Below are 13,649 nucleotides of genomic sequence, written 5' to 3'. Positions count from 1 at the left end.
GAATGACTCAGAGTGCCTTGAAGTTAAAGAACTTAAGACTACAAGAATTTGAGACTTTGTAGGTTTCTCACCTTCCTGGGACTCCTCTGAAGCAAAAGAAAAGAGAAATGCAAAAAAATTTAGACAAGTGTTGACACAGCACAGATCTTCTGACTAGTGATCATCTTACCTCAACTATACTGAAAATAATTTTACACACTTTAGATTCTTCCATTCACTTGTTTTGTAATAATGGCACTTCTAAACTCCTAGAATCAATGCTGCATGGGAGATGAGTGGTTTTCAAAAGAAGACAATGTACAACTATCGAAATTCATGTTGCACAAAATTAGTAATGGTCCAACATTTTTAAAGTAGGTAATATTTTAAGTGACATTGTGATAGCTTTTTTTTTTTTGAGGTTGTGATAGCTTTTAATCCATCTTCGGTCAGAAGATGTCAAAGGAATATAAAGAATGAGATTATTTTTGATATAAAAATTTAAATTTTACAAATATCCAGACACAAGCTTCCAAATCAGATCTGAATAAATAGAGCATTTCTATAAAGAAGAAATATAAAATCCAAATTAATATAGTGGGTCACTGTATAAAATAATAATGACATTATTAATAGAAAAGTCAACATCCAATCAACTTCAGTCTTTGAATTTAAAGCCAAACCAACATGGACCTGCATATCTTAGATCTTCAAATAAGCCCAATACTTCATCAGCCCAGAAATGGTATCTGAAAACACCTTTTATAACTGTCCATCGGTAATAACTGTAGTTTTCATTCTGGTCCTTGACATGATGCTCAAGTATTTCACGATGATCATTTTAATGACAACATCCTTAAATGAAATTTTTTGAACACAGGCAATTCCAGACAACAGTTGGCTGATATACAACAAGGCTTTCCTTAGTAGATACTTGTCAGGCCCAACTTTGAATTCTGGTTTGAGGTAAAAAATCATGATTTGAATTCTGGTTGAGATAACGGATTATGATTAAGAAAAGCTGGTTCTCTGTTTGTGGTGCTTTGCTTTGTTCATTAGTATTTCCACAGTATAGAGGTCAAACAAAGTTTCTTTGATGTAAAGAATTCCCTATAAGATTGTTCCTTGTAGTACATCAGTAAATCACTACTAACTTCATGGAAGGCAATGAAGACACAATATTTTTCCTGGAATATAAGCATGCCTTGGTTCTTGCCAATATTAGTAAGAAACTTCTTTTGCTTTCCTAAAGCAAAAGAATTACACTTCCAAACTTCTTTCCTTACCTTCATAACTCTTGCACTAATTATATTTTCTTTTCTTAAAAAAAAAATCCTTAAAGACTCTGGCCCTGCCCACTTGTCTAGTATAATCAGGCCTATGACTAAGAATCTATCCAAAGGATATTACAGATGTAAGCCAACCAAAGCACACTATAATTACAACTTTAAAGGGGAAAAAAAACCAGTTCATACTTTATATTCAAATTATGCATCTAAACAAAAAGGAAACTATCCTTTTACCATTCTCCAGATAAAGGAAAAGTAGGTGTGCAAATACTGGGGGTGGGGAATGGGGGACTGGAAGGAGGGGTGGGGAGTCACAGGGATAAGATTAGTCACTGAAAAACCAAAAGACAGATACCAACCTGTTCCCATAGTGTTTCAGCAATCTGATCAATCATTGTTCCAATTTCTCTGAACTCCCCAGAGTATTTAACATATGCCCAAGTACAAAGAGACGTCAGTGCTAACCCCATGACAAGGTTACACAAGACGGCTATAGAGTTTAGGCCAACGAAGCCAGTCAGTCCTGAGATTATATACATAGCAAACATGACTGCAAATAGTGTGGCAGGGGTACGAGCAGCATAGAAGATATTTTTGCCATCATTGTGCTTTATAAAATTTGCATAGGTTTCTTCTATTTCAGCCTCAAGCTGGTCCTGATAACGACGGCAGAATTCATCTCCACCCATTTTTTTTACTGAACAGAACTGTTTAATCGCCACTTCCTTGAGATTCAGGTGTCTTCGCTCCAGATCTGAAGGTGCAATGTAAGGCTTGTCCCCACCACATACCTGTAAAGGCAGGGTTACATTAGGACAGATTACATGCTGGAAATAATTCACACTTGAAAGAAATTCCCTGATCATAATTTTTAATCTCAAAAAGTCAAACCACCTACATGGTTTAGTTTTACATCTGTTCATAATACTTCACACATTATCATAACCTACTTATTTCTTATATGTTTAACTGACTCAAGCAAAATAAACTTTCCAAAATTAATTATATTGGTATTAATTATATACCAATAAAGACAAAAAGAATTACACTGCAATCTGTACCTGACTTCACCTGACCCAGCAATACACCAAAAGAGTACAAAAGACTGCTGACAAGAAAGTGGGTAAAAGATAACATAAAAAAGGTACTTTAATGTTTGAGTTAGCAAGCTTAGCAAAGAAGCTGCTATTGCCCTTAAGCTGATGTTGCTTGCGTCAGAAGCTACTAATAACAGCACTCTGAATCATGTGTCAGAAAATATTTCAGTGTGGTCTATGTAATAACTTACTACCCATATCCTGCACTCTAACCATGGGAATTATATTCTTAGTTTATTTCCAGCAGAGATGATAAAGGGAAATTTGGGAATGATGTAACATGACAATGTAAAAGGAGCACAAATTGGTTCAATTATTTTAAATATAAAAATCTTCTATCTTACTCTAGTGTTAAATTTAGATTTTAGTTACAAACCTGCTCCATACTTTTGCAATAGATCTCTCTTGCTCCTGCTACTGCAGCAAGATTATTAGCTTCAGCTGTTGCCTAAGAAATAAAATAAAATGTGCCAATTTTATGTGAAATACCTGATAACTATAAATTCTGATTAAGACAATAAATTATGTACAATGACCAAGTCTGAAAATGAATCAGAGAAAATATTATCAACTTCCAGTTTCCCTTTCTAATTGAAGGAAACACCAGTATAAAGGACATAATAATTGCTTCTAATAGGACTACCTGCTTAATCTTGTTTTGCTTAGGTTTGTTAAAGTGGGTTTGTAGAAAATACCACATATGCCCAGGAAATTACAGAAAATTAAACATATACAACCCTAAAATGTGTCAAGTCCCCAGGTGCAAAGAATCAAGAATTACTCATATGGTCCTCTCTCTCATAATCAGTATTACACACAAGATACATTTTTAAATCCACAAAACTGCTTATTGGATGGGTTTTATGAAAAAACAGTTTAATCCACTATAAAACTGAGAAACTGCCCAAAGTAGCAAATTTTTTAAAAAATGAATTAGGTTGGGCTTCCCTGGTGGCGCAGTGGTTGAGAGTCCGCCTGCCAATGCAGGGGACACAGGTTCGAGCCTTGGTCTGGGAAGATCCCACATGCCACGGACCAACTAGGCCCGTGAGCCACAACTACTTAGCCTGCGCGTCTGGAGCCTGTGCTCCACAACAAGAGAGGCCACGATAGTGAGAGGCCCGTGCACCGCGATGAAGAGTGGCCTTCGCTTGCCACAACTAGAGAAAGCCCTCGCACAGAAACGAAGACCCAACACAGCCAAAAATAAATAAATAAATTAATTAATTAAAAAAAAATGAATTAGGTTAAAATAACATTGTCCCTAAAGAACACCTTTTTTAAAAAAATAAAAACAGAATCTATATTCACTAGAACCAGACGTGAATCATTAACATCAAGAGAAAATAAGCCTTATTTCAAACAACATTCATTGTCGAAGACTCAGAAAGCAGAAGCAAGGCTCTTGGTTTGGCAAGGCCCATATGAAGCTATCTTCTGAAGCAGAAATTCTCCTACACTTTTTGAGCAACTGAAGAGAAGGCACCGAGGACCCTCACTTCTGGTGTGCAAGGTGTGCAACCTGTAGTTACAAAAACCCATTAAAACTTCAGGACCCATGCCTTAAGTATCTAAAATGTATGCGCATGGAAAGAAACACTACCCCATTTCCAGCATTTATCTCTAAAGCAAAGATTTTTTTTTCTCCTTCGTAAATAAATGTATGTACAACACACACACTACCTGAAGCATGGACTTTGGATGTGGAAGTTCCTCTCCTTGATAAATTTTAATGTAAGCCTAAAAATACAGAAGACTCATTATATTCATACGTTATGCAAGTTGGCTCCACATCCCCAAAGAAAGAAAAATCATTAAATAGAAAAATGATTCACACTATTATAAGAAAAGTCTAGGCTTTAAAAATCATATACTCTCATTCCAACAGAGTTAACCCTATTCTCAACATTATTAAGTGTGTATGTTGCTAAATAATATCCTAGAGAAATGTCTCTAAATATAACTCCAACTTGGCATAAAAATTATGTCTCATATTTAAAAGTTATATATAAAATGCCATCTACTTTATGAAAAGAAATCCATAATTCTCCCCTAATGCCAACATTTCAAATAAATATGTAAGAAAATATTTTAACTCAGTATTTTACTTTGACCAGCTTAAAATATACTTCAGTTCAAGGGAAAAAAAATTACTGAATTTGTGGTTTAAGAGTAAGAAAGAAAGATGAACTTTTTTTTTTTTTTTTTTTTTTTTTAAGATGAACGTTTTTAAGTAAGTTCTATATAGGAATCTTTCACCTCAACTTTCTACTGACTCTAAATTAATTCATAACTGAACAAAGATAGTATGAAAGTTATCAAGTGTCCATTAAATAATACAAAAATACACTCTTAGTTAACTGTATTTCCCTTCTGTCTATTTACAACTACAATGAATAAATACAAACCTCTACAATAGTCTTGCTCTGGCAAGCAAGCTATAAAGACTAGAGAACAGGGCTTCCCTGGTGGCGCAGTGGTTGAGAGTCCGCCTGCCGATGCAGGGGACACGGGTTTGTGCCCCAGTCCGGGAAGATCCCACATGCCACGGAGCAGCTGGGCCCGTGAGCCACAGCCACTGAGCCTGCGCATCCAGAGACTGTGCCCCGCAGCGGGAGAGGCCACAACGGTGAGAGGCCCGCGTACCGCAAAAAAAAAAAAAAGACTAGAGAACAGCAGAGGGGGAAAAAAAATCTATGCATAATTTACTTGAGCTCAAACCCAGTCTGGATACTTTCAGCTGCTCTTATCAAGGCCCAGACTCTGAGAGAAGGCTTTTGCGAGAACTCAGGATACAGAATTATGCTCCCAATACCTATTATCATTCTCAAATGATAGAGTGGTATTGTAATATTATGGTGAATGGTTCTTCTTTCCATATCAGAGCTGGAGAAAAAGTAGGATAACTCTACAAAGAATAAAATCACTGTCTAGAAGATACATGTTGTCTGCTACAATCTTAAATATTCTTAAATACTGATACATCCAATTCAAGGCAAAAAAATATAAATTTTACTTTTTTGCTTTAAAATAAAGGTAAGAAATTTCTTGTACATACAAATGAGTTTTAAGTCAGCTATATTTCTAACTTAGACAAAGCCATTTAATGTAAGAATTTTCCTACCTTAAAGTATTCTACAAGATCTCTACAAGTGACTTTAGATCCACTTATCTCTTTTTCTACCAAATTTTCTGGGGCAAGCAGCAATGGAACCAGATTTCGAAGCTCTCGTTTAAACTCTTCATCAATATCTAGTGGACATGAAATTAGTCAATATGTTAGTAAAAAAAAAAAAAAAAGTAAAGTCCCCATTGGTAAGAGTTAATAAAATTCTATTTCATAAATTAAAAATATGCTACGTAAGTGTAGATTCATTTCAAAAAACTCATCCAAACACATCACACTGTCACATCTCCTAGGAAAAAATATAACCACCCCTCCACTCTACTACCCCACTTCCGTCATCTCCCAATAATTCTTTCAGCCCAAATAACAAATAAAACTGTGGCCTACCAGAACAAATTCCACATCAAGTATTTTAACTAAACTATCCTTTCCAAATGGCAAGCAATTCATGAAATTGTATTAAATTTTAATACTAAATTTTGTTTCTCCAGCCATACTGTTAAAAGTTTTGTCAATCCTCAAGCCTTTTGCCATCATGCTCAAAATAATCCTAAAACATACACAAAAAATTACACCATCACCCCCGAACAGACTTAAATCTAATTACATCAATATAATATATTGGTGATGCTTTTTAGCAGAGTGCAATCAGATGAAATACTGAAATGTTCTTAGCCTTCAGTATTTTTAGGACATCAGTGTTGAGCAACAGACCACCTTATAAAATGTTAATCAATATGCCAGGTGTTTGCAAGAAACCAATACATTACAATCACACCATTAATAATGCATTAAAACGTCCTCCAGTATAAAAGAAAAAATTTAAGGAACCATGTATTTTTTTTAACTTTCAGCCTCTAAAACTTAAGTTCTGATTTTAGCAAGAATGGGAATTCCCACCTTTCAATCTCCCATCAAAACTAGGATTAGTTGCAACTTTAAGACCAGGATGTGGCAAAAGGAAGCAACCAAGATTTGAGAAACAATTGTGAATGTGCTTCCTTACATTCTGTAGCTCTTCATGTTGATTTTGTTTTACCTGGGGACAGAAGGAGACAAGGTGAAGGTGCAAACAAGAGAAAAACACATTTTTTTAAGAAAACACACATACGTACTCACATGCACGCACATTAACTCAGATGCTAGTCTAGGTGTGTGTTTCTTGACAATAAAATTTTACTAAAGAGCCATTTCTAACCATTTGATAAGACCCCACTCTGTCTTAAACCAAAAAAGACTTTTTTTTCCCCATGTTAGCTGCCAAGGATATGAATAAATACAAATAATAATTAATCATAATATCTAACACCAGAACAACAGATGTGGTTGTGATTTATAAACCAGTAAATAAATTAAGAATTTGCCTTTAAAGTACTTATAACGGCAAAGAGAAAAACAAAGTACTAATTTGCCTACGAATAAAAAGATCAGCCCCTGAGCAAAACAACAGATAAGGCGAAAAGCTCCAATGCAGTCCAAAGAGCCTTAAAAATTTATTAGGATTTTGGCACTTACTCCAAATGATTATTTATGATTTATGCTAGTTTACCAGTGTTTTGCAGAAGAGAGACTGCTATGTATTTTCTGGAAGGAAATCCTAATGTTAGATTTTTAATAACTACTTATCCCAATATAACTCACATATTCTCCCAAACTCGTCTCAAAAACCATTCTAAAAAACATGCACCATTCGTAATCAACAAAATCTGGAAACTACCTAAATCTCCATCAAAAGTAGAATGGAAAACCTGTTGCCTGTTCATACAATGGAAGACTGCATAGCAATGAGAATAAGTGAACTAAACTACATGCAACAATGTGGATTAATCTCAGAAATGTAATACTGGGCAAAAGAAGCTGGACACAAAAGAATACATACTGTATATGATTCCTTTCATAAAAAGTCCAAAAACCAAGCCTGTTGGAGGTCAAAAGAGTAATGAAGGGTTTGGCAGGGGGGGGTGGGGGGGGTTGGGGGGGGGAGTTAGTGGATACAGGCAGTTGCTTCTGGGTGGTTACATGGCTATGTTCAATTTGTACAAACTCCTCAAGCTGCACACTTACGATCTGAGTACTTTTCTGTATGGCTTCAATAATATATTTAAAAACCTCCTTATCTTTGAAGTACATAATTCTGAATTTAGTTAATATGCCTGATGTGCTGTGGGTTAATTTCTTCTGAACAAACCAGAGAAAACGCTGATGAATGAAATTATCTCTGACAAGTCTAGAAATGCCTTTCAAATAATCCAAGAAATGAGGAGTTGGTTTTGATCTTATTTTAGGATTAAGAAAAATTACACTATACCCTAAGTCTTTGAATGTGGCTGCGAAATTAAATGCATTTTTTCATAGGAAACAAACAAAATTTTATTACCCCAAAGAGCTAAACCTCCTACTTATGAATAAAGGTATTTTTATGTATCTTTTGTGGACGTCAGTAGGTAGGTAGTATCTGACCTGAGGGTTTCCCAAAGTACTTCCATGTTATTTCCAGGAATGACTTGGTGTGGCATTTGCACAGGCCAGGCCAGGAGCTTGGACTTTTGGGTCCTACTCCCAGTTATCAATAATTAGTTAAGTGACCAAAGGCAAGTCACTTTTCTGGGTCCCAGTTGTGTGTGTGTGTGTGTGTGTGTGTGTGTGTGTGTGTGTGTGTGTGTGTGTGTGTGTGTGTGTGTGTGTGTGTGTGTGTGTGTGTGTGTGTGTGTGTGTGTGTGTGTGTGTGTGTGTGTGTAAAGGCTATACTAGATAATGTTTAAGATCCCTTTTTTCTCTATATGCTGCCACTCTACGAGATAGTATCCTTGGAAAGAGAGTCTCACATCATCTGTGTTCAATGCATCCACACTAGATTATCCAGCCTGTCCCAAATGCTCAGAAGCTCAGCTGGGCCAGAAAGAGAAATGCATGCAACCTGAGCAGATCAAAAAGTTAGTCTACTTCAAACTTTTATCCTTTGAATATTGATTTACTGAAGGGGCAGTTGGCTCTGGAGAGAAATATCCATTCGTTAACTTCTACTTGAGGGCATTTCTATTGTCCTCTTTCACAGGAGTGCTACCAATTTACTTCTCATCAATTATGTATGCAGTTATCTGGGTTAACTTGGGATACTCAATTTGTTCCAATGACACTCAGAGGTTGGTAGTCTAAGCAGCAGTCCAGACAGTCCACACCTTCACCTGGGGCTTGGTGCTTATGCTCTCTTCTCTAAGAAATGGGGGCTTACCTGCAATCTCTTTTCAAGGAATTGTTTTCCACCTTCCAAACCATATGAATGTTCATAAGGATAACTCCAGTCTCGAATCAAAAACATTAGTGTCTACAGAAAGAAGGGGAAAAAATTGAAATCATTTCTTATAAAACTTTACCAAAAATTACTACTTTAATAACTGAAGCACCCCTTACTCCCCAAAAACAATCCTTATCAAAAGTTATAGTAACCAAATGGCTTAATACTACTCATAGTTATAACAAGAGCCTACATAAGCCAACAATACTCCCAGCTCCTATACCAAGAAACTACCTCCATCTGAGAACCTCACTGTGTATAAGAGTCACCACAAGCAATAATACAGGATATTTTAAAAAGAAACAAAAGACATATCAGGGTATACAGATCATAATTTTAAGTCAAGATTGTGTAACTAGAAGACCAACTAACCTAATTCTAGACCAATTAGTTCTTTTCATAGAATTTTTAATTCCTATATGCTTAAGTTCCTCAACTCAGCACTACTGACACTTCGGGTCAGATAATTCTTAGCTGTGCATGGCTGTCCTATATTTTGTAGGATGTTGAACAGCATGTCTGGCCTCTATAAACTAGATGCCAATGGCATGAACTTCCTCCCCAAAACTGTGACAACCGAAAATGTCTCCAGACACTGGTAAATGCCCTCTGGGTGGCAAAATTACCCCAGTTCAGAAAAACTGATAGAGGCCAAATAGAGTATATTTCATCACATACACAAAATAACACCATAACCTGCCCAAATATTTCATAAAAGTGATCACCTGAGCCAGACAAGACTGAGGCAGAATCAATGTAACCCACTAACAGAATCACCAGTGATGCTATCACACAGGAAGGACTTCACACACTGATGAGCAAACAGGGTGGAGTCATTCTCACCTACTATAACACAACTAACCAAATAGTACAATGTCCACTTACAAATTACACTTGTTTCAAAAAAGAATCTATCTGAAATTAGCTCTGCTTTTTAAAAAATCTCTAATGATAAGACTCCACAGAAGCAAGCAGAGCATATGCTTCTCAAATCAAGGTTAATTTCTGACTTAATATTCTGTACCTAGCATTTAAAAGTAATGAAAAAACACATGGGGGAGAGATATAATAAATTCTGAAACTCTTCTATTTGAAACAAAAATAAAGAATAATAGGTCTAACCTCAACTTGTAATATACCACACACACACACACACACACACATGTACAACCAATAACATTTTCTAGTAGTTTATCACATATAAAAGAAATTTACATGACTATCTCAAGTTTTGGAAGTAATATCCAGTTAAAAGAAATGTTATTAACCTTTTAAGTAAAAGTATTAAGAACGAGTCTATATTCATTTGTTCTATTTCCTATCCTGTAAGCTGCTACTGATAAGATGGTGATGACATTACCATAAATTAGTTTCAATTCCACTAGATCTGTTGCTAAAAATGAGTTTCGCATAATGTCCTCATATCTCCAGAGATACAAGATGATAGCTTTTCATAGATAAAATTTTTTTTAATGATAAAATATTTATTTACCTGAAATGGCTTCTGGTAGATTTCTTCCATTGCAAGTCTGCCGTATTCTGTAAATAACTATTAAATCAAATTATTTAAAATAATGCCCCCGAAAAGGTTGAAAGAAGACCTCTGTAAAGCTATTCTATATCAGACGACTAGATGTCAGAGCCTTTAAAATCATTTGAAAGCCAAGCATTTAATTTTTTAAGACTGCATATACTTTAAAATTTCTTCTAGTTAAGAAGTCGTACATCTGTGTAAAACCATATAATAGTCAATCTTCTTACAATATTACAGGTTCTTGGTGTAAAGTCACAACAAAGTGGGAATTAAACTTTCAACACTTTGGCATACATTCTTTGAGACATACATACTTGCAAGTGTTGAAGATCATCTTCTTGAATATTTTGAGACAAATTATACACCTGTTAAAACAAATTTTTGTTTTTATTAGTGTTTTACTTTGAATACCCAGCTGTGTATAACTTTACTTGTGGAAACGAAGGCTATTTTACACCTGAGCACAAATGAATGACTCAGTCACTATCTTAACCAGTGGTCCATGAAAAGAAATTTCTTTTTTCCTAACAGTTAGGATAAAACATTAAGGGGGAAGCAGCGGTGGTAAACTGTGTAAAAATCATGAATATACACATATGGGGCCAAGAAGGCAGCAGACATTAAAAAAAAAAAAAAAAGTATATTACATAGTAAGTTTCTTTAATGTTATGACATGATTTTTTTTTTAAGTGAAGAGTTCCCCCAACTACCCAACTGTTTTTCTAAGTCAATGAACGTGAAGGGCATAGTTCTATTGGTTTGGCCAAAAAGTTCGTTCGGGTTTTTCTCTGTAAGATGTTACAGAAAACCCAAACGAACTTTTTGGCCAATCCAATACAAAGATAAATTCCTCCCTGGAGCATTCATAGTATATAGTTTATGGTTTATTCAGTGGGTGCCTCAACTAACTTGACTGTAATATTATGGTTATCGTTTTACTTAAGCAAAGTCAGTCTAAATAACTTAACATGAACATTTTACCCCCCCCCCCCCCCACACACACACAGTAGGTAACACTCTTCCACTTTCCAAGGCCCACAGACCAGAGCTGGTAACGCAAACTTCACTACTCTCAAGAAACAGTAATTGGAGAAAAGATTCGCTAGGTCCAATCCTTCTGAGTCAGGTCTTTAAAAGATGACCTGGACCACCAAAGGACAAAAGTGGATGTCCATAGTTGTCACCTCTGCTAGGAAATAACTTATATCTAAGAAAATAGGGTTACTCCAAATATAGAACAATTTGTTCTAACAGCAAATAAGTGATAATCTAACTTAATCACTTGGAGGTCAAGAATATAAACAGCCAATATAGCCTGGCAAACCTAAAATGATATTCTCAGTTGACTAATTCCAAACAGGTTCTTAAAAAGTAATTAATGATGAGGTGATTAAACTCTAGATTTAAACTTAAAAACTGAAAGAATAACCAACCTATTCTCACTCATATGGGCCTTAGCTTTTAGAAAATAGGACCAGATCCCTACATTGTCAGGGCCAGGTTGTAAATAGCAAACAGAAAAGATTTGTTTATTGTAGATCATTAGTACTTAGCATATTGTGTTGTACTTAATAGATGCTCAGTAATTATTTTTTGAAAGAATAAATGACAAAGGGATCAATTTGTTATTGATCCATCAGCCAGATAACTTATGTAAGGAAGGAGAGAAATCTAGCCTCAAGAATCAGGAAAGAAGCAATAATAAAAACTAATTTTAGGGACTTCCCTGGTGGTCCCTGTGGTTAAGACTCTGCATTCCTGGGGCTTCCCTGGTGGCGCAGTTGTTAAGAATCCGCCTGCCAACGCAGGAGACACAGGTTTGAGCCCTGGTCCGGGAAGATCCCACATGCCACGGAGCAACTAAGCCCGTGTGCCACAACTACTGAGCCTGCGCTCTAGAGCCCGTGCTCTGCAACGAGAAGCCAGAGAAAGAGAAGCCCGCGCACCACAACGAAGAATAGCCCCCACTCGCTGCAACTAGAGAAAAGCCCACGCACAGCAACACAGCCATAAATAAATAAATTTTAAAAAAGACTCCACACTTCCAATGCATGCAGGCATGGGTTCAATCCCTGGTTGGGAAACTAAGATCCCATATGCCGCACGGTTCGGCCTTAAAAAAGAAAAAAAAAATTAATCTTCTTGATTATTTAGTTTACAAACCGCTTTCTTATGCATTATCTCATTTGTATCTCATTTCTGACTGCACACAAAACCACATGTGAGATAGGCAAGATGGGCAAAATCTTTGTTTTACGATAAGAAAGTGGCTGAATGGCTTTACGTGGTTGTCCAAAACCAGTTCTCTTGCTATCATAAAGTTGAATAAACAAGAGAACACCACGGTATAAGTTTTAGGACAGAGAACTTATAATTTAATGCAAGCCACAGAGCCAGCTAATCTGAAGGGCTATAATGCGATAATATAAATACAAAGATGTGGCTTCTGCTCGCCTCAAGAAAATGGCAGTTGTGCTGCCCTGCAAGATCAGAGAAAAAGAGGTGGGACAAACTGAGAAAAAGAGACTCTGAGAGTCCCCAGTAACATCACTTAGTTTGTAGTGACAGATATTCCCATCCCTATAATAAAAAGAAGCCACTTCTCTTTTATCTCATAATAATTCCAAAACTTGTTTCCACTCTGACAGCTAGATACTTCAAATTGAGGAAGAAAGGAAATGGGAACTTTAATAGAAACTGGTCACACATTCCAGATATTAATGGAAAGCACAAAAATTCCAAGACACTGTGACGGTATCACCTATAATCTACCATCCATAAGAAATATTTACCTCAGGAGAAGCACATACTTTTTAAAATATTTGCAAATACACATCTTGATACATCACCAGCTGGATCTAACCACCATACTTCAATAATTCATTTTTCAGCCAGAGAAGTATCAACCACAGATGAGCTCAGGAAACAGAAAGTAAAGAAATAAAAAATGACCTGTGGTGGTTTAATTCAGTGCAATTAGTCTAAATTATACAGAAAAGAGATGGCCTAGCTTGAAGAGACTAGAACTTGATAGAACACCAAACATAACTCTAGGGTACAGCATAAGTGAAAAAACAGAAAGGATTTCACCCCTTTCTAAATGAAACAGATGCTTTAAGTCCTTAGTTTATTATATAAACATCATTAAGGTTTCCTAAATAAGAATTATTATGCCTCTACCTCCATTAGTTCAAATAATCATGTACTAGCTGTCATACATATTGAGTAGAAAACTAAATTTAATTACTTGGTTTTGTTGTTTGTTTGGTTGGTTCAGCCAAAAAATAAAGAAACACCCTATACTTTACTGTATATGACTGAATTCAAT

General features: G+C 35.9%; 1 protein-coding gene across 6 annotated transcripts in view; it reads right to left on the bottom strand.

The window, feature by feature from the left end:
- ATL2 (atlastin GTPase 2) overlaps positions 1 to 13,649 on the bottom strand; it is a 77,467-nt gene that overhangs the window by 16,238 nt on the left and 47,580 nt on the right. For 4 of the 6 annotated variants that reach the window (XM_019942826.3, XM_033838709.2, XM_073791439.1 and 1 more), the window contains 8 exons: positions 10,636 to 10,686; positions 10,280 to 10,336; positions 8,725 to 8,817; positions 6,393 to 6,531; positions 5,490 to 5,617; positions 4,049 to 4,105; positions 2,742 to 2,813; positions 1,628 to 2,059 (listed from right to left, as the gene is read on the bottom strand). In XM_019942826.3, coding sequence (XP_019798385.1) covers positions 1,628 to 2,059; positions 2,742 to 2,813; positions 4,049 to 4,105; positions 5,490 to 5,617; positions 6,393 to 6,531; positions 8,725 to 8,817; positions 10,280 to 10,336; positions 10,636 to 10,686 — 1,029 coding nt within the window. Of the gene's footprint in view, positions 1 to 71; positions 87 to 1,627; positions 2,060 to 2,741; positions 2,814 to 4,048; positions 4,106 to 5,489; positions 5,618 to 6,392; positions 6,532 to 8,724; positions 8,818 to 10,279; positions 10,337 to 10,635; positions 10,687 to 13,649 lie in introns of all 6 variants that reach the window. The other 2 variants (XM_019942830.3, XM_019942828.3) reach the window with 2 other exon arrangements.

This window comes from Tursiops truncatus, chromosome 14 (assembly GCF_011762595.2).
Source record: "Tursiops truncatus isolate mTurTru1 chromosome 14, mTurTru1.mat.Y, whole genome shotgun sequence".
NCBI lineage: Eukaryota > Metazoa > Chordata > Mammalia > Artiodactyla > Delphinidae > Tursiops > Tursiops truncatus.
This window is presented reverse-complemented; position numbering and strand designations above follow the sequence as displayed.